We start from the raw sequence: 25,490 nt of genomic DNA on the forward strand, positions 1-25,490 counted from the left end.
CAAATTTTAGAGACCAAATGTATTTAAAGATGCATTATATGGTAAAGTACCTTGAGATAATGTGTCTTCTCCTTTGGTGCTGTATAAATAAAACTGAATTGTAGTTAAATTCATTTGGAAACAGGTGGACACATAAGAGGAATATTAATGCATGAGAGATCTTAAAGGTCCCTTTTCAGAGCAGATACTCTAACATGTCATAGCATGAAAATCCCAGGTGTTGCTGTTACATGATCACCTGTTGGGGTTTGTCTTGGTGTGCAGGGGCATTTAAATCACCTTTACATGACGTTTGAGTCCTCTTCTTCTGCCCATTATTCTGTGTGTTGACAGCTTTATTAACAAAAACACATTCGATATTTGACATGAATCCCAAAGTCAGATTGTGAAAATGAATTATCGTCGGCTCTTGGCTGAGCTCCAGGACCAATGACTGACATCATGCCAAAGCATGTTCTCATAAAATATTTTGTTCACTAATGCTCCATATCATGCTTCATCTCCCCTCAGGGCACACGCGCTCTGTCCATTACTGAGGCTTCCAATCAGATGCTGTGTTAATAATTCATGTTTCTCTTCAGAGGACAATGATCGTTTTTTTTTAAATGCCCAGCTTGAGTCGGGTCATTTTGAGCTCATCCCTCCTCTCATTGTTCTGAAGCGCTATCTTTCAGCGTCACCTTTTTTGCCTCCACAAAGGAGGCTTGTTTTTATTGCAATTTCTCTATTTGTTTGTCATACGAACTGTTGAACCAGTTGTTCTGAAACTTGATGAAAGATTGGGTGTGATACAAGAAAGAACTGATCAACTATTAGTACAGATGTGGGCCAAAGGGCCAAACCAGGAATTTATCACTTTCTTTAATATTGAGATTTTAGTTTTCATTTTCATTTATTTCCCAGGGAATAATTGATGTATCTCTATATAAATGAACAGGCATATTTAGGGGACTGGTATCTATGATGTGTGTGGTGTTTGTGCAGCTTTATAGAATTTTTGAGTGTCATGCTGGCTCAATGTCCTACTGAAAGAACTGAGAAAAATCACTAGGTCAAAATGTATTTGGTACGAACGGAAGCAGCAAGATCGGGTGGAAACAGACAGAAAGGGAAAGTATGAAGGGTGAACAGAGGGGTTTGAATAAGATGAGAACAATAGGCTGTAGTCACGAGGACAGAGGCTGAAGGAGCCGGGGCGAGAGGAAGCTGAGGTGAGAGATTGAGAAACAAAGAGGAATAGAAAATGATGGTTTAGGACAAATTCAAAAAATGTTATCGTGGGGACACTTGTTTTTAATGACAGTTCTCTTTGTGCTTTCGCCATTAGTACCTGATGATATTTCTACAATAACCGGTGGCAGAATAGTTTCACTGAGGACTAACCTTTTGTTGCATGCTATGTTTTTTAGAGATGAGGAAATGAAAGTCTATAGGGCAAGAGAAGCATTACAAGGCTCAATTCAAGAAGCTGGTATTCGCTAGAAAGGGATTATCCGCACTGGTTTATGGTATGTGTAGTTCCTTAACTCTTGAGATAAGTATCTACCCAGATTTGTAGCCTTGCCCTTTTCTGTTTTTCACTATTTCTTCGCTTGATTCATCACATAGCTGGTCGGCCCGGTTTCGGGTGTAAAACTCTCCTTTTTACAGGATTTTCAATGGAGAAAACGTTACTTTCAGATCCAGAGCCGTTCAAATAGCGGGCGCTCTATACCAAGGGGCTGTGCACAAAGGGATAGAAGGCCACTGTGGAGGAAAGAGTGTGTGTTGTCTTTGTAAGGCGGGTGTCACCTCCTCCCGCTGTTTGCTTAAATGAAGCCATTTTCAGCAGCCTCTCCACAGCTGTGACACGGATCAGATTTCTTCTCTAATTAGAGGATCAAGTTGATCTCTGGAGCCTCCCTGTGTTTTTCACAGTGTAGAAAACCAAGGTTTTTTCACCCTCTCCTTTGTCTTGTCACAGCGTTGACTGGTGTTATTTAGGTCAGTATTTGTTTTCCTCATATACAGTCACCTAGCTGTGTTCACTCTGTTTGCTCTCATGTCTGTCTACGTTTCAGGTGCTGGGTCATTGTTTGTCATTATGTAAGATTATGTCACTGTTTTCTTGTTTAAGCTTTACACCCCAATTCCCTCGCCGTGTTCCTTTCTTTCCTCTCCCCGAGTTGTCCTACTTGTCTCTGTCTCTCCTTCATTTACAAGTTTATTGACATGATAGCACATTCTAAAGATGCTAATAAACATATATTTAAAATATTGTTCAGATAAAACTGCAGGAATTCTGAGGATTTTAAAGATGATTCTCCAACCCCCAGATTCAGAGGAGAAGTATGCTCATGAAGATTTGTTGGTACTAATGTTCAGACAAGATGATCTGGTAGTGTGAGGGGTCCCTCCCAAACTGCTGGCAAAATCATCAGGGCCGCTATGATAACAATCAAAGATGTTTGCTGTTTTGGATTCACGATTGGCATGATTACGTCAGTGCCTTCAGAGCTGAGCCAATGAGAGAGACTGATCGAGCTTTGGAGGAAATGCTTGTCGATAAGTGGCTAGAATACGGGTGCCTGTGCAAAACCGATCCGACTGTAGATAATTATTGATGACAAAAAAATCTCCCCCTCCAGTTCTCGATGAAGAGTAGATAAGCCGTGTTGACAACCCTTCCCCAACCATTTTCTCATCCAGACTAATTTCTTCTGCTTTTGTTTTATATCACGCCAAAGCATTTTTAAGTTCTCGTCCTACACCAGTCTCCATCAGGTTTGTATTGTTTGCACAGTCTTCCTCATGAGATCCTATCGGAGCTGTGATGTTAGGTTGTGCGTCACTTGTAGTGAGTGCAGGTTTGACATGAGAGAATTTCTGCAAAGTTATTCCTCAGGTATGTGATGCATACCCATTTTAAAATCAGCAGGATTTTAAAACTCCTGTAGTCTGAGCCCAGCTTAAGAAAGTGAATATATTAACACTCCACATCAATTCCCCTGTGTCTACTTAGTGTTTCCTTTATCTCTCTGTCCACCTACTCACCTCTCAACCTGCTCATCAGTGTTTCCCACACTGACTCTCAAGCACTTGAATCAAAGGCTACTGCTCCCTTTTGTCTTTGTCTTTTCTCTTTTTTATGGTTGTCCTCATTCTCAGTTGTTTGATGGAAGTTTTTTCCCTTCTTTGACTTCCAATTAGTCTGCCAGAACCATCCAGAAACAAGTAAGGTCACAGGAGTGACAGTGAGGGAGAATGAAACCTTGGCTTGTTTTCTTTGAAAAATGAATCTTTAGCGCAGTGTCATCAGGGATTATCCTGTAGTCAGGTAGAGGACAGGTGAAGAGGTCCCATACCACCGCAAATGTGGGTGGGTTTTCGAGTATATTCAAGCCGTCAAAGAAAAACATCAGCTTTCCTTTGACCTCATTGTATCTCTCCTGAAGTTTTTTCTCCAGTCCGTCGGTAAATTCAGCAGAGCCTTCTTGGTTTGGCTGAGCTGGATATTGAGGTCAGCGCTGAACCTCTTCTCCTGTACCAGCAATTCAAAGAGCTCAAGTTTTAGCAGATTCTCTTTCTCCTGTCTGAGTTCTGATTTTCCGCTTACCTGCCTCTAGAATTATAGTGTAATTTGCTACCCTTTTCTCATTTTCGTTGGAGTCACTTCCTCACTGGGCTCCTGATTGTCATCGTACATGATGAACATTTCTTTCATCTTCTTTTGCTCTGCAAGGGACAGCGGAAAATGGATCAGTTGTTGGTCATTCATCTCATTATGGTCTTTTCCTCGATTTACTGCACTGTTGAGTTTGGTTTTTCAGGTCCATTCTGATATGTTACGCTGAATAACATTTTTACATCATTACATTTAGTTGAAGCTTTTATCCAAAGTGACTTACAATTAGTGCATTCATCATCTGAGAGGGGCCATTTATGGGTCAGTATTTTGCCCGAGGACACTTCGGCATGCAGATGGGGACTGAAGATCAAACCGCCGACCTTCTGGCTGGAGGACGACCGCTCTCCTCAGCCGCCCACTTGTTTGTGTTAACTCCAACCAGGCTTTATGTCAAAGGATTCATAGAGCAAAGACTTCCTTGTTGTCAGTTTGCTTTAATTCCAGAATGTCCGTGGTCATATATTCCTTCGAGGTCTTAGATTCTGCAAAGTTGAAGATTTATACAATCTGAAGACAAACAAGATCTATTAGTCTGTATGTATTGATAGCACGGCCTACTGCCAAAACAAAGTAAGATTGAGATTTCCTTTATTGGTCTTGGTCTGGGGGGAGGGCAAAAGAGGCGGAACACATTGACTGAAATGCTTCTGCTTGTGTGGAGAGGCTTTTGGCCTCTGTGACAAAATAAACTAGTTGGATAGTAAATCGTGAAACAGAAGATGGAGTGTGGCACAGCAACATGATACTTCATGTTTACATTCCCCAAAGCCCCCAGAGCATTGTTGCTTTCAGAATTGAGCATTACTATCCTCCAAAAGAAGAGAGACAAAGTGGGAGAGATAAATCTTGTCTGACCGTATACTCCTCCTTCACCTGAAAGCAAACTGATGTTTTACCACAAAAGGGATTGTGAAGGCTACACATGATATGTAGCGTCCATCCTCTAAAATCTGTAGAACAGAATCAGTGTCTCTTTGAAGACAGAACAGAATCCATTATGTCATATTCATTTTAGACACGTGGACATCCGGCCTCTAACGTGGAACATGGCTCGACAAGAGCAAGTAGCTGTGTCCCGTTTTTAGGTTACCATCTCCCGGGGTCAGATGATGCATATTTTTCATTCAGTGACTCAACAGGAGGGAAATACTTTTGTCTGGCTTTCATCCTGATTCACAGAGCATGGAACAACAGTAGTGGAGTATCTTACATTTACTAAGTTGGCTTCATTTATCAAATTTGCTTTTGATCCCATATGCAGACACCTTGGGATATCAGTTTGGTTGAGGAAAAATTTCAGCGAATGCAAAACTATTTATATGTCCAAAACCAAATGGCTCTTTTCATTGGTTAAGGTTTCAGGTGCAGTTTATTTTGACAGATATTTCTGAGCTGGATTTGGATCCTAGTTCTCTATTTTCTGCCTTTTCACTTGATAACCTGAGATGCTTCCAAGGAAGACATCAGTTTTCATCATCAGCAATGTCTGTCTTATCAGATGACATGAGACTGTAGAGATTGGTCCAGACAGATGGGGAGAGGTCGAAGAGATGTCTGAGATAGAGGATGACATAAAGGGCTGGTGAATTTGAGCTGTATCAGTCTGTTGCTTTTAAATGTGGGTCATCTTAAGAGGAAATATTAAAATAGCAAAAAGCTTATAATAGAAACACAACACAGGTGGAGGTAACAGCTCAGGGTCCTTGAGGCGTAGATGATGGAGTGGTAAGAAGGGGGGAGGCTGCAGGAATTGATGTAGAATACAACAACAAGATTTTGTACAGCAGAGGGATGACCTGTCAAGGGCAGAGAGGGGAGGCAGCCAGGGGAGATAAGGCTGTGAGGAAGAAGACAGCAACCTTTCCTGTCCGATATTATTCTGTTCTGCGATTGTCTGTACGTGTGTGGTTGAAAGATAACGATCGAACCCAGTAAGGGGGGATTCACCGTATATCATCTCCGCATTATCTGATTCTCTGTTTCTGTTTACCTTGTTACTGTTGTTTGTGTTTCCATACTGAGTCTGATCTATTATGTTCCTACACAATACAGTTACATGGCAAGTGAAGAAGCTGAAATCTGTGTGAGAGCTAATAGGTTGTTGTAAAATAATAATCTGAATCAAAGGTTACCTTTTGGACGCAGCTGTGGTTCAGAGGGGAGAGTGGGGAGTCCACTAATTAGAAGGCCGGTCATTCGATCCCCAGCTTCTCCGTCTTCAATGTCCTTGAGCGAAATATTAGACTGAAAATTACGCCTGATGGCTTATCGAGTAGTGTGTGTGTGTTGTGTGAACGATTTAAGAAGATGATGATGAAGAATGGGATGATTGGATTTCTAAAAATAATATACATATATATATATATATATATATATACTTTACCTTGAATCTATTCTATATTATTTTGCTTTGTACATTAATTACTTTCAGAGATCTGGTCTTATTTAATATTCTTATTTAATATATATGTATGTGTAGAGAAATTAGTCCATAATGATTATAAGTCAGATGAGTTGCATGGTTTTGGATTAATTGAACTGGATGTTGCGGTAATTGCACTAAAAGACTGCTTTTGTGTGTTGTTATTTGATAAGAGACCTATTATTTTCATGATTTCAAATTAAAACCCTTTAATTTCCATGTTCTCTCCAGTGAAGTCAGACAATACGTCAGAGAAGAAGGAGGACAATCTGGAGGATAGTGTAAAGAAGACGGGCCACTTTGAACCTCTGAACAAAGCTGACGAACGGGGTGTGAAGGTCGAATACGAAAGCACTGAGACTCCAGCAAAGGTGGAGAAAGAAATGGAGAAGGAAACGCAGAAAGACACCGGGAAAGAGAAGGAGGTGAAAATTGAGAAGGAGGACGAAAAGGTGAAAGTAACAGAGGAAGAAAAAGTGAAGGCAGCTGAAAAGCAAGCAGAAAAGGTGGAGGAGCTGAAGAAGGAGACAGAAAAAGAGACAGAGAAAGTGGAGTCAATGCAGCAGAAAGAGGATAAAATGACCAAGGCTGAAGAATCACTGGATAAATCAGTGAAGACAGAGAAAGTAGAAAAGGTTGAGAACAAAGCTGAGAAAATGGAGAACGTGGAAAAAATTGATAACAGTGAAAAGGTGAAAGTGGAAGAAAAATCCGAGAACAAAAATATTGAGAAGCTGGAGAAGACAGCGATGAAGGACGACAAAGAGCACATCGAAAAGACCCCAGAGCCACAGTCGACAGCCGTCAAGTTAGATACTAGCTATGACAAACTGGAGAAGGAGGCTGACAGAGAGACAAAGGCGACGGTAGTGGTGGAGGAAACCAAGAAAGAGAAGGCTGATGTGGACGAAGCCCAGGAGATGGAGAAAGAGGGCGAGCCAGAGAAACCGTCCGACAAGCCGGCAGAGCAACCAGAGCAGAAGAGCGAAAAGCAAGAGAAGCAGGACCAAATGCAGCCCGAAAACAAGACTGTAGAGAAAAAGGATGACAAGAAGGACAAGGCAGTAAAGGCAGATGCAGGAGAGAAGGCCAAGAAATTGAAACCTCTAGCCAATGGAAGCAGCACGACACCCAACAAAGACCTGGCAGGTGCAGACAAGAAGACCAAGGTAGGATTTGTTATAATAATAAAAAGTATGGATGTTTTTCTCATACCTCAAAGATGCATTTGTGTAAAGAGCCCTTGTATTTATGGTATTTTAGATTTCTTTTGGAAAGTCGATGGGAGCAAGTAAACATTTAGGGAACTCAGTCAAGTTTATACCTCCTCCAAGGCCCATCAGTCACCTTATTAAATCTCATTTAAATTCTGTAAATCCCTAAATATCAGTCCTCTTTTTTCATCAAACCCCATTTTATAATACATAAAAAATACTGGATCCATCCCCTGACCCGGATCTACACCAATTGTTTATGAGTTTGTCTCTGACCCATTCCCCATCCTTGCAAGTTTCGTGGTAATCTGTCCAAGGGTTTTTATGTAATCCTGGTAAAGTAAAAGAGTTGGGTAACAGAAAGTTAGGCACCATGCATGCTGCTAATGCTTCTGCCACCCATTTGTTTTATCTCTATGTTTATGTACAAAGATAATTGTAGGCATACTCTTGTGTTTATAACAGAAGTGATTCTCATTATTATTTTTAGCATGTCATTTTTGATTATATTATTTACGGTTGAACTGCTTCCTGCCTGCTGCCGTTATCCTCCATTATCCTTTTTTTTTATTTTTCCATGTCCTCTTTGTTTTTCCCTCCCTTATTTTGCCTGTCCATCCATCCTGTGTGGCCTGTTCCTGCATCACAGCCCGGTGCCGGGTTGACCAAACCGAGCGCCGCTGCCAAAATGCGGCCAAGCTCCACAGTTGCTAGCAGTGGTTCGCTCGCAGCCCCTACTAAGCGCCCCACACCCTCCTCCACCACCTCCAGCTCAGACAAAAAAGCAACCACAGCAAGGGCACCCTCCACAGCCACCGCGGGCCTAAAGCGGCCCTCTACCGGCCCTGCCAGCCGGCCCTTGTCATCCACCGCAACCACCGCCACACGTGACGTCAAACCCAAGGTGAGTGTCGGCTGTCAGAGCGTCTGTCAGAGGCTGCAGATTGCTCGGTGACATGGAACAACGCACCTGGATGCACAAAGGATTTACACCCAACAGCACAGTGACAAGTCTCCTCTAAGTGCTAAGTTAATCGTTTTTAACCTCTCCCTGTAAACCAGAAATGATAAGTTCACATTGACTCAGCTGTTTATATAAGAAAACACACCGGATGGTTTTGGATCAGGTCAAAACATATCTTCCTATGAAAAGGATCTGAGTTCATTTTAATGGTATTCAAATCTAAAACGTTTAGCTCTGTTGCTTCTCTTTCTCTCGTAAAAATCTGTTTCCTCCTAGTTCGAGAGTTTGGCCATCTGTTCTGTGTGTGTTAGCATGCACAGGCTCATAGTACTGAGGAAGACAGCTTCAGGGCTGCTGAGCTTTATATTCAGTAAGTCCAAGCTCGGATATAAGAAAGCAAAAGCTGTTGTCCCAGGTAAGGTTACCACACATGAGACGTACAGCAGTGCAGCTCCTGTAATAAAGAGACAGAACAGGAGCTGGGTTTTACTGTCATATATGTACAGACCATGATCAGCTCAGCTCAGCAGAAACATGTACCAGCTACAAACAAGTGTCTTGTGGAATTGGTTTACACATTCTTACTAGCTTTTGCTAATAGTTAACTAGTAGGGCACCTAATTAATGAAGTGAAACAGGTCCAAAAGGATCACATCTGCACTAATAAGAGTTAATACATTGTTAATAAAAGGTCATATACGAAATGTGAATGTTTATTCTTGCTGTTGCAGTTTGACCATTTCTCCTGATTTAATATGTTGGTTGAAAAGTTTAAATAATTCCTAAATCAGCATTAAAGCTCGACAACAGCAACTTTAATGGGATGTGTGGTGCATGAGATAAAGTCTGTGATTGAGCTTTCACTGTAAACCTTTCAACCTACATGCATTAGAAATCCTTGAAGCTTTTACATCCATAGAACCTCTGGGGCCTCATTAGAAAGCAATAGTAAGAAATATTATAAAGCACTTATTTGTGAATTGTTCACCTTTACGAAATGACTGCAGTGCACTCACTCGTATTTATTTTATTCCTGTTGGATGTGTTTTTATTTTCCTCTCCTCCTACCGTTACTGTTTGTGTGTAAACAAGGTTAAAATTAGCAGTAATTTGTAGAAAACACATTAGTTTTCTAAAACTGGACATCTCAGCTAAAATTGTCTTTTGATCCATTCACTGACCTTCACCATGCTTTGGGGCTTAACCCTATCTCTCTCTGTGTGTAACTTAATTTTACACCACCACCACCACAGAGTAAGCAGCCACTGTTTAGCCTCTCAGAGCCCAGGGGCACTGTGTGACTCAGCTCAGTTTAGCCAGCTTGTTGCAGGAAGGCTCAGCTGTATGTGGAGCATGGCATCATCATATGGGCTGATGGGAGTAAAATCTGCTGCTGAATGAAATGTGCGATCCTCATGAAGCGTCTACATGCAAAATATTTGACCTAAAACTTCACAACAAACTTTAACAGCAGTAGATAATACAAAGTGCCCGGTTTTTCATTGATTTCTGTTATGTATAAATATGTTACCCTTTATTCATCAGTGTCTGGTAATGTCCTCCTGTTCCTCTCTTTCTCTGTTAACATCTGCCTTTTGTGTGTCTCCCTCTTCTTAGACGACCATTGAGAGGCGTCCCCTCGTGCCAAAGGCAAGCACTGCCACCCCTAATCAAACAGCCCCCACTGCTGCCACCAAAAATGGAACGGCTACCACAGCAGCCAGTAAAACCACCACATCAGTGCGCACGTCACTGACTGCTCGCACCAGCGCCACTGCACCCAAGAAGCCTCTGGGTATGGCAGACATGCTCACAAGTGCACACAAACTGATAAGATTTTACTGTTTTTTGTCTTGAATTGATTTGTTTTATTTTAATGGAGTATTAAGTCCATGTTCCAGAAATGATAGTTTGTGAAAAAAGTTGTAATATTATGGGAATAATGTGATTTTATGAGAATACAGTCGGAAATGTATTAGAATAAAGTCAAACCTTCATACTGTCTCCTTTCAGAGGATGTATATTAAAAGATCAGCCTGTTCCCTGTGTTAAAATGAGTAATATGGACCAGCTCGTTTAGTTGTTTTAGTAAAAGTTTCACATATAACGAGATACTTCTTATCTCCACATTATTGTACCAGGACTTTAAATCATTGTGTAAGAAACTGTCTATACCTAAGAAAGAAACACACAGACTTGAAGGAAATCACAGTTTGATCCAAATGTCCAATTTTATCTCATATTCTCTTATTATAACTTTATTCTGGAAGTCTCTGAATCAATTTTTCTTCAACATCAATCGTGTATCACTACTAAATCAATTTCTGGTGTTTCTTCACTGCTGAATTAGAGTAGATTCATTCTGAATGATTGAGAGTTTACATATATTACCCTGAGCTTTATTCACATTTATTCACACACATTATCTCCTAACGGCTGTAAACTGTGTGTGTTTTAGTTCCGAAGACAATCAGCAAACCAGGAGAAGAGAAGAAGCCCAGCACTCTGAGGACTTCTGCAGGTATCATCGCAACACTCACCTGTTATTATGAGCAGGAGATACACTTTAAATTTGTTTGTAGTCCCCCCCATTCAGGTTTACAAAATTATTATATAAAGTATCAGAAAGTCTACTTAAAATTGATTGATTGAAGTTTTGCAAAAATAAATCCAAGAGCAGAAGAAAGAATCAGAGAGCCGACTATTCACATGCGCACAGAAGCATCGAAAGTGCTGCGGGAGGGAATCTAAGCACAGGCAGAGTATATTTGAGTGCAAGCTCAGGGTATATTCTCAAACTGAAAGACCAAGCTCTCAAATAAAGATACAAAAAAAAAGCCATAGAGCCATTATTTCTTGCTAGTGTCAGGCCCTGTGCTTTTGCTTTCTGCACACTGTTTCCTCCCTTTCTCTTCCCACACAGTTCCCTCTTCCTGTCAACAGATTAGTTTATATTTTGGCATCATGACAGCTGTCGGCAGGAGTGTGACAGTGCAACACACACTGGCCGTCCAGCACAATGCTAGGCTGGCTCGTACAGAGCGAGGCTTTATTGCTGAAAGGGCCTGGAGAGTTAAAAACCTTTGCGGCAGCAGTTTATGGATTACTCTTCCCTCGCTGTTGACAGGAGTAAGCAGCTCCTGCTGATGCAGCCCGGGGAGGTCTAATCTGCAAGGGCTCGTGTGGCAAGTCAAATTACTCTTTAGAAACACGGCGGCAAGCGGGAGGTTTCCTTCAATTAAACACATCTTATATGAGCAGGAGATATACTGAAGGCTCTCAGGGAGGATCAACAGCAGGACATGTGGCTCAGCATGCCTCAGCATTTCAGCAAAGAACGCATCACAACATGTGGGTGAATGTTGCTGTGCCTCTGTGCTGAATTAGAGGATGCTAAATTGCATTCACTCACACAGGAGGAGATTTAAACATGGACTTTAGCTGCATTCCAATTTTCTTCGACCAAGTTACAGAATAAGGACGGTTATTCTATTCATTATTGACTGTTAGTTATGGAAAGGTACACCATATTCCATTGGTAATGTGTGGCATTATGAATTAATGATTGTTCCCTTCCTTCAGCTATAAATAGAACAGGAAACTAACACATACACGTTTTGTTCAGTGAGATATTTTCACTGTTTTACAAAAGCAGGACAGCAGCTGTCAGGGAGATCTTAAAGTTCAACTTTAAAATAGGCCTGAATGAAAGACGATGATCCCTCAGTGCCTGGTTGTTTTTCACTCTGTCTCCGTCTGCTTTGCTTTCACAGTTCACTAATTCACGGTTTTACTTCCCTTTTTTTTGTGTGTTTACTCTGTTTTCTGGCACTGACACTATTGATCTGTCAGTGTCAAACAGACACTGCCCTCTGTGGTTTGGCCTTGGTTTACTGTATGTGTGTACGTGTTTGTTCGTGTGCGTGTGCGTGTTTGTGTGTGTGTGTGAGAGAGAGAGCGTGAGAGTTTTTAACGTCTCTTTTATTCTTAATGAGCCAGTGTCAGTGTCCCAACTTCCATACTTTCATATCATCGTTTAGTCTATGTTGTTGCATTGGACACTGTATATAAACAGGTTTATCAGGGTTCCTACGGTCATGAAAAACCTGGAAAAGTCATGGAATTGTAAAATGTTTATTTTACAGCCCTCGAAAATAATGCTTGAAAAAAGTAAAATCCCACATTTTTTGGGGAAAAGTCATGGAAATTTGTTATATTCATATTTTCAAGTCGTTCATTTATAATTAGTTTTAAATAATTCATATGCTTTTAAAAGACATATGCTCAAAATATAAGCAGGCATACGCTCTCATGCTTATTGAAAAGTTCGGTGGCGAAGCAGGCGGGATAATGCACTATGCCAGGGAAGTGTAGATTTAGCCATGCTTGGCTACAAATGGAAAAGTACATGCCATGGGTTACAACAGACAAAGACAATCAAACTATTGTATCATTCATTTGTGTCATTTAAAATATACTGTATGCTTTGGAATTATCATTGTTAGCTTAAATATTAAATGTTGTCACTTTTATGTATACACCGTTTCAAAAAATGTTTCATCATGGTAATTTGGTTAAAGTTATTGAAAAGTCATGGAAATCCAATTGGTCAAAATGTGTATGTTTATGTATATTTAATGTAGAGAGAGCCAGGTTTGATTTCTCCCACTATGAAACACATACAACTCTAAATTACACTTGCTTTCTCTCTTTCAGCTGACTCGACCAAGCCCAAGACCACCACCCGCAGCGCTGGTGCCCCAACCACCACCACCACCACCAGCACTGCCTCACGCACTCGAATTACAGCAGCCAAACCGGCCACATCATCCTCCAGCACCGTACCAGAGAAAAAGCCCACGGTGCCCCGCGCCCCCCGGGCCGCTTTCTCTACCACAGCTACCGCCGCCTCCAAGACTGCGACTCGTCCCAGCACAGCGCCGACCACTGACACCCGCAACGTCCGCTCCAAGATCGGTTCTACAGACAACATGAAGCACCAGCCTGGAGGAGGGAAGGTAGGTCCACCGGTGGTTTCACCTGCAGCCGTCAGTCCTCTAGACTGCTCTCTATGTTTTCAACTGACTTTCAGTGTGTGAGCATGAAATGCCTACTGGTCACTACTATTCTCATCAACAGCTACACTTACATCCTTAAATATTTGTTCTGTTGTTTTGGCAAATCTGTCTCAGTCAGCAGTTAATTTTCTACCATTTCACTCATTCTTCAAGCTTTAAACCCTCACAGGATCTTTGTTGGAACATTTGAGGCATAAGTTGTGACACAAATGGCAGAGGAAGCTTGTATCTTGGAATAGATCCCTGGTCTTTCTCTGTGTCTTCTCTTATTTCTTTAAGGATAATTCATTGAAACTTTGGTCTTATTTTCATGATACATTAATTTAAGACTTATTTTCTATATGTTTACTCACAACAATCTGTACATTTGCGATTCTCATCCATACTTGTAGCTTTTAGACTGTGACATATATGTATGTATATATTACATATACTATGTATTTCAAGCATAGTCCGCACACAGGTTGAAGCTCGCACAAACGTTTGAATTACCTCCCAGGTAAGGTTCAACAGGCTCAGTCTAAAAAAGGGCCTGTGCCTGAAACGTTACTTTGTGGGAGCAACAACTGGTGGGCAGACAACAAAAGATGATACAATCCCCCACTGTGAATCCCACCGGCATCGTTTTGATTGGTGTGCTTGTTCTCCATCTTTGAGAAAGAGAATAAGCGCAAATCCTTTTGAATTATTTGAGTTCAAAGCAAGGTCCCAACTTTAAGTTCATAAACTATCTTAGTTGTACCTCAGTGTTGCAAATTCTCCTATACATGTATATCAGTAAAATGCGCTTCCAAATATCAATACATATTCAGAGATGTATGTACAATATCTAATATCGCTAACACAGATTGAAATAGCTACAGTTAGATACCTCGCCAATCACATTTATAAGACGTTCTGTGGTAATAATGGCCTCAGACCAAGGTTTCATTGGAATTATCCTTAAGGTTCTTCTCATGTCAAATCATCCCCCTCTCTGTATCTGCAACCTTCTCTTCTTTTCTTTCTTGCATCCTCTCTTTTCTCATCTATCCATGTCCATTTGTTCTTCCCAATTTTCTCCCTTATCTCCTCTTTTAGTTTTTGCTTCTACCCTTCTTTTTCTTAACCTGAACCTTAATCCCATAACCACTTTTGCCTTGTGGTCATAATATTTCTCCTCCTCCTCCTCCTCTCCTTGTGTGTTGTTACGGTGTGTTGTTGTTGTTGTTGTTGTTGACCAAGGTAGGGCTTGTCTCCCCAGGTGTCATCTGCCTCTCAGATCAGGGCTGTTGCCTCCAAAGACACCAGCCAGGGCAAAGTGAGTTCCCCTCTCTATCCCCACCACCATCACCACATTTTCCTCCTCTTTCCTCTCACTTATTACTTTACTTTATTTTACTATTCATACATATTTTTGCAATTTTCCTTTTACAGCTTTTCACATTTTTATTTTATTGAATTGAACAACTAAGGGGAAAAGCCAGTTTGAGAATTGTTTTAAGGTGATTTTAGTAGTAAAAATACTTTTAGTATCCTGTACTGTCACACTGCATTCTCAAACATAAACACATATCCCTTAGGAGAATTTAGAGTTTTAATTACATGAGATTATTATTTCTGCTTCTTTATTTTGCTACATTGTTTTGAATGATGTGGTTTTTCTAGCAGGAAACATGGACACAATTTAATCGCAATGACAACAGACTGAATGTAATATCTCATATGAAAGATGATATGAAAACTACCTGAACAGACTATGATGAGGAAAACGCTTCTCATGACTGATTCATCTTAAAGTTAATGGTTGAATTTAATGATTTTTGGGGGGATGTGGTTTCAGCTGTAGCAACATTTAGCTGTGCTGCATCCCACATATGAAATGTATAGAGTTCCCCGGATGAATATTTTATTTATGCTGTAGTTGCTTTCACAGCTCTCAAGGTCACCTTACAAGGCAGAGATAAAAAAATATATAAAATGAACAGTGAATAAAACATTATGTAGGTTGGCCAAATGGAAATCAATCTGTCTAAATAAGCTGGTTTAAAAAGATGGGTTTTCCAACCGGATTTGAAAGAGAGAGAGAGTCAATGGTATAGATATCTGGTGGGAGGAAGTTCCAGAGGTCGGGAGCAGAGCTGCTGAATGAAACTGCTGAAGGACAGGAGTGATGGGATTAAAGGGGGGGGGGGGGGTTCTGGAAATGATGCAACCAGCAGAGTTCAGGACTTGTTGAAGTTAATGAAGGAATTTTTGAGGGAGACCAAAAAGAAGGGAGTAACAGTAATCGATGCGGGATATACCCAGGTTGTGAGAAAGAATGGTGGTGCTGTTCGGTGTGAGGGAAGGGAGGAGGCGATTAATGTTACACGGATGGAAGTATGTGGAACCAGTAACATTATGGATCTGAGTTTGGAAAGATAGTGTGCTGTCAAGGATGTCACCCAGACTCTTAACCTGAGGAGGAGGAGAAACTAAGGAGTTAACAATGGCGAAGGAAAAACTCAATAAGGAGAAACTGTTTTATCACTGTTGAGTTTGAGAGAGTTGCAGGAGATCCAGGATTTATATTCCTGTAGACAATCAGAGAAAGACGTAGGCAGGAAGATGGAGATGGTTGGGTGGACAGGTAGAGCTGGTTGTCATCTGCATTGCAATGGAAATGAGTGTTAAATCTATGGAAGATATGGCCAAGAGGAGGTGAATAGATGATAAATAGAAGGGGCCCAAGGACAGAACCCTGTGGAACACCAATAGTGACTGGAAATGGCTTCTTCATATTTAATAAATATCTGTGGTGTCCTCTTATGGTGTTGTTACCCTCGAGCCATTCAAATATTAACAGCATACAGCAAAGTCACTGCAAAGAGATTATCCATTTACAATTGCAACAATAATACAGCTTTAACAGTTAATGGCTGATTGGAACATTTTCAGAATGTTTGATTCCAGACATTTCTATGACAGGATATCATTTTTGCAAATTTTTGTTAACATAGTGTTGTCCGGCGAGGTAATGAACAGTGTTTGACTATGAGGTCAGTCAGAGGGGGGTACCTGGTTGGTGGATCGTCCCACTGCTGCAGACACTGGTTCAGTCCTTCATGGCTCGACCTCCGTCAAATAGATCAGGCAGTGTGGAAACCTGGTGAGGGATCACTCTCTTGTCCCTGCCATAATGACTCCCGCTGGTTGATTGTCCTGTGTAAAGCAGGCTGTGTGAAAGGCCGTGTTTTACTGAATTTAGAATTATTTCAATTTTTCTTTTCACCATGTTATGAAACATTCACTTGGACGTAAAGGTTTTGTCTGATAGCAATATGAGTCTAACCTGCATGTTATAACCCAAATAACGTTTCCGTCATGTTTTTGTTTAAAAGTGCTAAACATATTGTCCTGTGTCTCCATCAAACACGTGTCCTGAGACTCCACATGTTTACATGTTGTGTTACGTGTGGTGCATGTGTGTGATTCATAGAATCGATTCTGTGAGGCCTTCACTGGCTCTTGTCTTCCTTTTCTCCACATTTGGATAAAACAATATTTGGATTATTCCCAGTTCTTATTACTGATCGTGTCAGACATCTTATCAGCCCTGCAGTTGATAGCGATGTTATATTAAATAGTTTAAATGCCTACAGCCATATTGTCCAGGTGGACCTTGCTCGCTTCCCCTGTCCTTTCTTTTCTAACCCGACCGGTGACGGTGATTTCTCCTCTACACCCTTCTTTTTTATCCTCCTTTCTTCTATTTTTGTCTTATCACCTCTCTTTTCCTCTCCTTTCACATCCTCTCCTGTCGTCATCTTCCTCTGCTCTCCTCCTCTTCCATCTTGCTGCTATGCTGTGTCCATATAGGTTCAGATAGTCTCCAAAAAGCTGGACTTCAGCCACGTCACCTCCCGCTTGGGCTCCAAGGACAATATGAAGTATGTTCCTGGTGGAGGGAATGTAAGTACTGTCTGGCCCACAACCAGCCACTAATTAGTCCCAACAATTTGACTCAGTTAAGCAGATGGGAAGAAAGGCAGAATCAAAGAAATGTATTTCCATCCCCTTGTTGCTCCTAATAAGGGTCAACAGTCATTAGTACCGGCTTTTCAGCCTTTAGCAGAGTCGAGGCATTCCCTCAAAGTCAAGCTCCACACGGAATTCAAGTTTTACAGGACAGCATGCAAGCAAGCCTAACGTTCCAGCCCCTTGCCCACAACCTGCTTCACAGCCCCCTGCTCCCTTTATCTCTTCTTGTGTTGTCCTGCCCTGCCACTAACTCACTAAACACCAGTCAAGCAAACAAACACCGCTGCCCTCTGATTGGCCCCGTTCTGAGACGACGGTGATGTCGCCACACAGATGGGAATCAGGGATTTCTGTTTTTTCTGTCCTGTCCTCAGCTTCTTCTTATGGTGCCTGCAATTCTTTACCTACCATCTTTACAACAAGTGTACCACTCGATGTCACTGCAGTGAAGTATAATAATGTGAATTCGATGAAAGTGTTCATTTCAATGATGGTGAGCCTGAGGAATGTGGTCCGCCAGGACCCTGTCTGAAATCCCAAAGCTCAGCATTGTTTCTTAGAAATGTGATCTTGGCGTTATGATCTGATTTCTTTGTCAGCTGATTTTTGCCTCAGTATGGCGGAGGTGAACTGTGATCACTGCTTGTCTTATGAGGATGATAATTAAAGGTGTAAAAAGGACTTTGATAATATACAGTATGTATATAACTGTATATAATCAAAAATTACAGTATTAGGGCCATATTGAAGTAGAAAATATTCAGAGATTTTGAGAATAAAGAAAAAAAAAGTTTATGAAATAAGCAGCAAAGAGAACCCATGCTCACTGGAGTTCTGCTCCTTCGGGATCCCAAATCAGTTTTTATCTCTTAAAATTACAACTTTATTCTAGTACTATAACTAGTCCATTCTTGAAAGCTCTGACGGCCGTCATACTTTCAAAGTGATATGACAGTGAACAAGGGATAGAATCTCTTATGACCTTCCACCCGGCCTGTTTGTTATCACTGTTGATAACGAAAAGCTTGTGTGACATTTAACAGGTGCAGATACTCAACAAGAAGGTGGATTTGAGTAAGGTGACGTCAAAGTGCGGCTCCAAGGACAACATCAAATACAAGCCTGGTGAGCTTAAAGATGTTGTTATAACTCTGCTGTAATAGTTATTATAGTGTCTCTGTATAATCAGGTACAATGCACTACTTTCAACTGACCCTGTTCTAGAGACATCAAACCACTTCAGGTCATTGTGTATGGTGCAGTTTAATGTGCTGTTGAACTGTGTTGTTTTACTGACGTGTCCATTAATATATCAATGATAAAGGTTGTAATAGACCACATTGGTTTCAGAGTATTGATAAATCCATATGTATAGTAATTAATATAATTAATAAATGTGTGCAACCCACCTCACATTTTGTAGTGACCCTGACACATTGGTTGACTTTTTAAATTTTATATTTAATATTTTAGACATCCATGGTCTAAAAAACTTTTAGGGAAAGGGAAACATCACTTTTGCTTACAGTGAGCATACATGTGTTAACATACCAGTATAGCTGGTTTCAGAAGTCCAGCTAAAACATATAAAGTGATGTGTAAGAAAATCTTTTCTATTTATTTTTTATTCATTATGAAGAACAACAGTAGAAACCTCATCGCTTTCCGTTGTCCTGCTTTAAGTGTGAGGGTGTGTTCTTCACACTGATGATACTCGTGTGTGCTGCAGGTGGCGGGGACGTGAAGATCGGGTCCCACAAGGTGAACTTTAGGGAAAAGGCTCAGTCCAAAGTGGGCTCCACTGACAATCTGAGCCATTCACCTGGTGGAGGGAACATTAAGGTGAGATCATCACACATGAACACAACCTTGTTTGACCTACTGTTACAGCAGGTCATGAGCCAGCCCACACAATGACAATGCAGTTAGAACCGTACATTTGCACATGAGAATTCAGATGTACTTCTATAGTCGTTATGGAGTGCATTAAAAAGTGTTCAAGGTTTGTTTCCATCTCTACCTGCAGTTTGCTGATAGTGGCGACTACTTGATGTAATCCTGATGGCAACAAACAATGCATTGCACCAGCTTCCAGTATTATTAGATTATTATAACATTAAACATTCATGACTAATTGAGCTATTATTAAATTAAAGAAACATCCCTACGGTATTGTTGTTTACAAAGTATTCAATGCACAATACTGTGTTGATGTGTGTTGAGATTTAACACAGCAGCCGTGAGATGCTGTTGATTCAAACACTTTGACCTGTCCAACTCATTTTAGGGTTTATTTTGTGGATCGTGCTGTCCCCTCAGCCTACTGCAGTCCATGTGTGTTTCATCATCACAAGCTTCCATCTCCCCCTCATCCTCACCCCCTGTTTGACACACCCAGTCCTCATCTGCACCCTCCAACTCAGTGAAGAATCATAATCACAGGAACAAACTAAAAATAACAGTCAGATAATAGAGACCTTGTGTTAACTGAAGTCTATTTAAAATAATGATTTACACAACTTTGAAGCTCTTTGTAGCAACAACAATGTCTGTAATCCACTCTTGCTTTTGCTTCATTGTGTTAGGAAGATGCAGGGCTTATCTTGAATACTTATTTATACTCGAAACATGAAAGAAAAGAAACAAAGATTGATATATCCTTGTCCATTTAGTAAAGCAGTGCAACTTTTTTTTTTTAAATGGTAAGAATGGTGAAGCGATGAATGTATCCTAGTACTTAATGTAGCTTATTCCTGTCCATTTTTCGGCTTCAGCAGGGCTTTGCTATGATATGTTTTTGCATTTGCCGTTTAACACGTTGTCATTTATTCTTCATTCACTCCAATGTAGAATAACAAATTTTAAGCATTTGTATTGCTATATGAGATCGTACCGAAGAGTTTGCAGCTCAGGAAAACCATTTCTACACATGATGACTGCAGATCTGTCACATTTATATGTGCTTGACTCCCTTTATCACTGCGTTCATGTGTTATTACTTTTTTGAAATTACATCTTTCCCATCTGAGCCTGGCTCCAGATCTTGTAACCAGACATGTGCTTCAGTCTTGTAAGCGCACACCAAACTGTTCTTAAATCAGTTCCTGAAGAGCTATAACCTGATTTTTACGAAGAAACGTTACAGATGTGGTTATATAGATCTGGAGCCAGGTTGTCCCATCTCCACCAATTTACATGGCCTGCTGTGTGTTTCTAGGCTGAGGGGGGCCAGGAGACAACTGAGGGGAATGGGACGCCCCTGAGTGGCACCCAGGCCCCAGCCCCAAGTCTTGAGGCAGGGGAGGCTGGGCACCTCCCTGCCCACGAGAATGGGCTAAAGGACGGGGCTCCATGTGAGAGCGAGAGTCTCCGGGAGCCCCAGGCCCTGGACTCGAGCATCCCAGAGACAAGTAAGTTCATGTTTGTGCCTCATCAGCTCTTTTCATCCTCATGTCATTGTGGCTGAAGTGTACTGTAACTGTCTCTGTTTGTGCTAAAGTTCATCTTGTCTGCACTTCAAATGTCAGCACGCCCCTGATCACACCACCATCTTTTGACTTTTATTTCTTACAGGCATCTAATTCTGCTGTCCTTCTGCCCTCCTCATCTCAACCCCCCCACAACTTCCTCTTCTCCCTCTCCCCACCTCTTTCTTTTATGTAACTTTTATTTAACCCTTTATTCCCGTCCCCCTCTCTCTCTCTCTCTCTCTCTCCCTCTATCCCTCTCTCCCTCTATCCCTCTCTCTCTCTCTCTCTCTCTCTCTCTCTCTCTCTCTCTCTCTCTCTCTCTCTCTCTCCTTTCCAACCTCTCTGCTGCAGATTGAGTTATTCAAGCTCAACTTCCGCGAGAATGCTCGCTCTCGCACGGACCACGGCGCCAACATCGTCACCTGGCCGGCCCCCCAGGACAACAGCGGACCCCACCCACACGACTCCTTCTATTCTCTACACCGCCAGCATCAAAACCCCCCCCTCCCAGACTTGCCGCAGCATCTCCTTCTTTGAGTCGTTGGCCGCCGCGGCCGCTTGCTGTGGAGGCTCCCCCTCCGCCCCCTCCTTGCTGCGTCTCCAGGTGGAGGTCAAGGGGGACGGCAGCAGCTCCTCAATGAGATCTTGACCTTTTCTTTGCCCCCGTAAAGCTCTGAAAACCTCCCTCTTCTTAAATGTGTTGTTGCACATGTGACCTTTCTAATAGTTCTGCTTCATGCCTCTTCTCTCACATCTGAGCACATCATTATGCGCCGTCACCCTCATCGCTTCAAACCTTTCCAATCCCCTGCATTTGGCTGAAGTGACTGTATAGAATAAGCTTGAGCCTCGTTGGGAATCTACGTGAAGGGAAATTAGGGGACTGCAAGGTTTCCGTACGTTTGTGGCTGCACCTTATTATAGGAATCATTGAGTTTCACTTGGATCCTCTTTACCCACAACCTGGTGGTGGACTCTGACCCTGCATCACCTCTCCTGCACACCTCAGACAGCAGTTTACTTGTCTCCCGAGCAGCATGGAAACCCTTTCAGACTCACCTCCGGCTTCTGTCACACACGTACAATAGCTTCGCTTTCCCTCGTGACTGTAGGGGCTGTTTGTTCCCAGTAACCACTTACTCTCTGCTTCAATAACGTCCACAGTAATCTATTGTTCAATCTTCATCATCACTCCCTCTCGTCATCATCACTTACCATAAACAAGCTGAGAAACAAAAAAAAAGCTAGACAACAAGTAGACTGTATGAACATTTTAGGCTGTTTAACTCTTTATTCTCTGTGTTTGTGATAATGTGTTTGAGTGACAAAAGTTGTGTAAAAATGAGCTTCGGTGTTCAGTTCGGTTCTTATTTCTGTCTTTCCTCTTAGGTTTTGATTTTAAAAACAAGTTTTCATTTTATTTATTGTATGTTTCTTCCTATATAAGCAATACGGTGTTCGTTATTTTCCCGATAGTACACCGAACATCTTGGAAACACGCACAGGATTTTTCTCAAACCGAGACTCAGTGAGGAAAGAGGTTGCGTGTGGAGGGAGGAAGAAAGTGAGGAGGGAGGTGTTCCTAGGAAGATGCAGAAACGAAGCATTTGAGGTGTGCTTTACATGAATGGCAAAATAAGAAACCTGTACGTTTTTAGAAATTCGAGAAGCTGCATGTGAGCGTACAGTCCAGCGGGAGATGAGGAAGATGTCGTCGGATAGGAAAGTCTTTGGCGTTAAAGAGGATGTGTGTCTCGTTCGTGCCTCCTGACCTTTATACCTGAAAAACTAAAGTTAATGACGGAGATGATAATGAGAGAATATCATAGTTGATAAAACATAAGAAACAACCTGGTATCAGCTGTTTGAAGGAAAGTGTGTAAACCAAGCGGTCCTGGTAGCTGTGTGTAGTAACAAGCTCAGGTGTCTCCATGAGGGTAATAGTAGCATGTTGTTAGGCACTTGACACAAAACATCTCCAATAGTGTCTGTGTGTCCTTGATGGAAGTACTGGCGGCGGAACATGATGCGGCTTTATTTTCTTCTCCTGTAGCAATGTATTTCAACCTCAAATTGCCTTTACAATGCATGGCCAGATTCTATAATATCCCCCCTGGGAGCTGAAAGCCTGGAGCATTATGACTCAAAGTTGTGTGGTTTGGTACCATATGTGTATCTGGGGAAATAATCTTAGACGGTCAATGTGCTGCTACTCACATGGTGATTTTTATATGGTGGTGAACAGGGCGAACTTTGATGGTTGCAGTTTCATCTCTTAGAGAAATGATTTAGTTCTAGGTGCAGATTTGTATCCAGCGATTCAATGGCTCAAACAGACAGAAATGATATTCTTTATAACATTATTACAGGTATTTCTCATACATCAATGACATGCTGCTCAATGTCCACTAATACTTCATCAGTTTAGGTATAGTGCTCTAACAAGGGCTAGGTGTCGTTTTCAATCCAAGAACTATAATTGACACCAGAACAACTCTTGATGACAAATAATATTAAAAAGTACAACTTAAATTCATAGGAATCTGAAGATCTAAAAAAAATGGATTTTATAGTTTTTTCATGTAAATTTGAACTCTCATGTCAGAGTTAGATGAAGTTTGATACCCAGCACTTGTTTTATATATATATATATATATATATATATATATATATATATATATATATATATATACTGACATATTATCTGACTATGAATACAAATTTACAGAATTTCACAAAAATGAATGTTAATACTAGAAAAGGCCTTTTCTAGAGCATAGCTACATTGACTGTCCCAGAGAGATGATATCCGACTACAAAAACACTCCTGTTCAAATTGTCACTTTAATAATGATCAATAAAACGCTTTGACAAAACTAAATTGCACCTTAATGCTTAAATGTGTCAAAAGAGGTAATTGTGCTGCAGTAATGATGTTTTATTAACAGCTAAATGACTCCTCTTTTACAAGTAGTTAAATTAACCCCTAATTAAAGCAAATGAGCAATAAGCTGACGTACACCGCCCTCACCTTTCCTACTCAATCATTAAAAAACGATTCAGTCATTTTTTTGTTCTCCATTGGAATGCCTTAAAAAGTGAAAAGCTAACAAGCAAAGATTACATTTTTTAAAAAACAGTAATAGGCAATAAATGTTGATTGAAGTCTTCTGAACCAGGGAATGTTTGAAGTGCAGATGTTTGAGGGCTTTTCTGCCAGCTGAATTTGTGCCACACCTGTCACCAAGCTGAAGCTTTCCTTGTGCCTGTCCACAACCACATTTAAGCTTTGCTTTTACCCCAGTGTTTTTACTCACCACTCCTTGTGAGGTCGCACGCGGATGTAAGATGATGTTTTACCCATGCCCTTAAGGCCCTAAAAACAAGAACATCACCGGGGGGTTGGTGGGTGGGAGTTTCGAGGCTGTTCAGAAAAGCTTTTATGTCCATGTACCTTTAATGGTTTGGCGGGGAGTATGCGTTTTATCATGACTATTATGACTATTATTCTCATTATTAGTATGACAAATTGAAAAGGTCTGCCTTTTTCCGTGGAAAGGGGCCACCGAATTGAAAGAATGTCTTTTGAGATATATTGTACTAAAGACGCAACGCTTTTGTATATGTATTTATCGTTGTGTTTCTGTAGCCTCGTGACGGTGGTGCACTCGCGGATGAAGGGGTAATACTTTTGATTTGTGACAGCCAGTTTCACAACCTACGCCGCGGACTTCCAGTAGAGACGTGAGATCTGAACCCAAATACAACAAACGCAGAAAATCTCATGGAGCCAGGTATTACGGAAGATGCTGTAAGAGCAGCTTAATTTAGAAACTGTCAACATATAATTATTACAAGAGGCATTTAACAATATTTGTAGTGCACATTTATGAATACACACTAATAAATGAAGTCCACAAACTCAGTCTTAAGAGATGATTAGCTCAAAATTTTCGCTTTAAATATACAGTGACCTCTGTATAGGTTCGTTGAAAAAGATGAATGGGACTGAAGCTAACGCACCATAATCACATGATATTGTTTAACTTAGTTTACAAAGCACTGAGTTTAGAGGTCAGTGAATAAGCCTGTAATTTGGGAGTAATGCATATCAATACATATTGGCTCCCACACGTTGCACTCGAGCAGCAACCTGCCCTGAAGAGTCGCACACACCGAGACCCTAACACATCCTCGTTTGAGATTTAGGCAACTAATTGTAGCTTCTGGGTTTGGCTTGTGTGATAAACGCTCCTCTGTAATAATTGCTCCAAGGAGCCACGTAGAACTCCATGTACGGCTACATGTACTCGTACCAGACAAGTGTAGCACTCGCTAATAAACACCTACTACACCTGCAGAGCATGCTGACAGACAATGGGATGTGTTAGGTAGACTTACTATGATATTTGCAGAATCTCCTTGTGTTTTTTTTGTGTTTTTCTTCTTTTGTTTTCATTAATTTGAATTTTTTTTTTTTTTGGTTTGGAAAAAGAAGTGTTTATTGTGATTACTTGTTAGTGATGTGATTAATAAACATTAAATAAAACGAACTAAAACTCTCATCTGTGTTTGATTTATTGGTATTTCAGTGGGCTCAATATTGTTTTCTGAAAGAATGAAAAAGTGTAGATTTTATCCTTTTATAGTTTTCTGGACAGAATTCAGCACAC

General features: G+C 41.1%; 1 protein-coding gene across 9 annotated transcripts in view; it reads left to right on the plus strand.

Moving 5' to 3' along the window:
* Positions 1-21,347, plus strand: part of LOC133932583 (microtubule-associated protein 4) — a 93,940-nt gene extending 72,593 nt beyond the window's left edge. For 6 of the 9 annotated variants that reach the window (XM_062379327.1, XM_062379335.1, XM_062379330.1 and 3 more), the window contains 11 exons: positions 6,321-7,258; positions 7,953-8,207; positions 9,885-10,062; positions 10,726-10,788; positions 12,984-13,285; positions 14,589-14,645; positions 17,186-17,278; positions 18,391-18,472; positions 19,077-19,189; positions 20,565-20,757; positions 20,921-21,118. In XM_062379327.1, the coding sequence (XP_062235311.1) occupies positions 6,321-7,258; positions 7,953-8,207; positions 9,885-10,062; positions 10,726-10,788; positions 12,984-13,285; positions 14,589-14,645; positions 17,186-17,278; positions 18,391-18,472; positions 19,077-19,189; positions 20,565-20,757; positions 20,921-20,928 (2,282 nt within the window). In that variant the 3' untranslated portion in view covers positions 20,929-21,118. Of the gene's footprint in view, positions 1-6,320; positions 7,259-7,952; positions 8,208-9,884; positions 10,063-10,725; positions 10,789-12,983; positions 13,286-14,588; positions 14,646-17,185; positions 17,279-18,390; positions 18,473-19,076; positions 19,190-20,564; positions 20,758-20,920; positions 21,119-21,168 lie in introns of those variants that run through there. The other 3 variants (XM_062379328.1, XM_062379331.1, XM_062379333.1) reach the window with 3 other exon arrangements.
* Positions 21,348-25,490: the final 4,143 nt, after the last annotated feature.

Source organism: Platichthys flesus, chromosome 21 (genome assembly GCF_949316205.1).
Source record: "Platichthys flesus chromosome 21, fPlaFle2.1, whole genome shotgun sequence".
Taxonomy (NCBI): Eukaryota; Metazoa; Chordata; class Actinopteri; order Pleuronectiformes; family Pleuronectidae; genus Platichthys; species Platichthys flesus.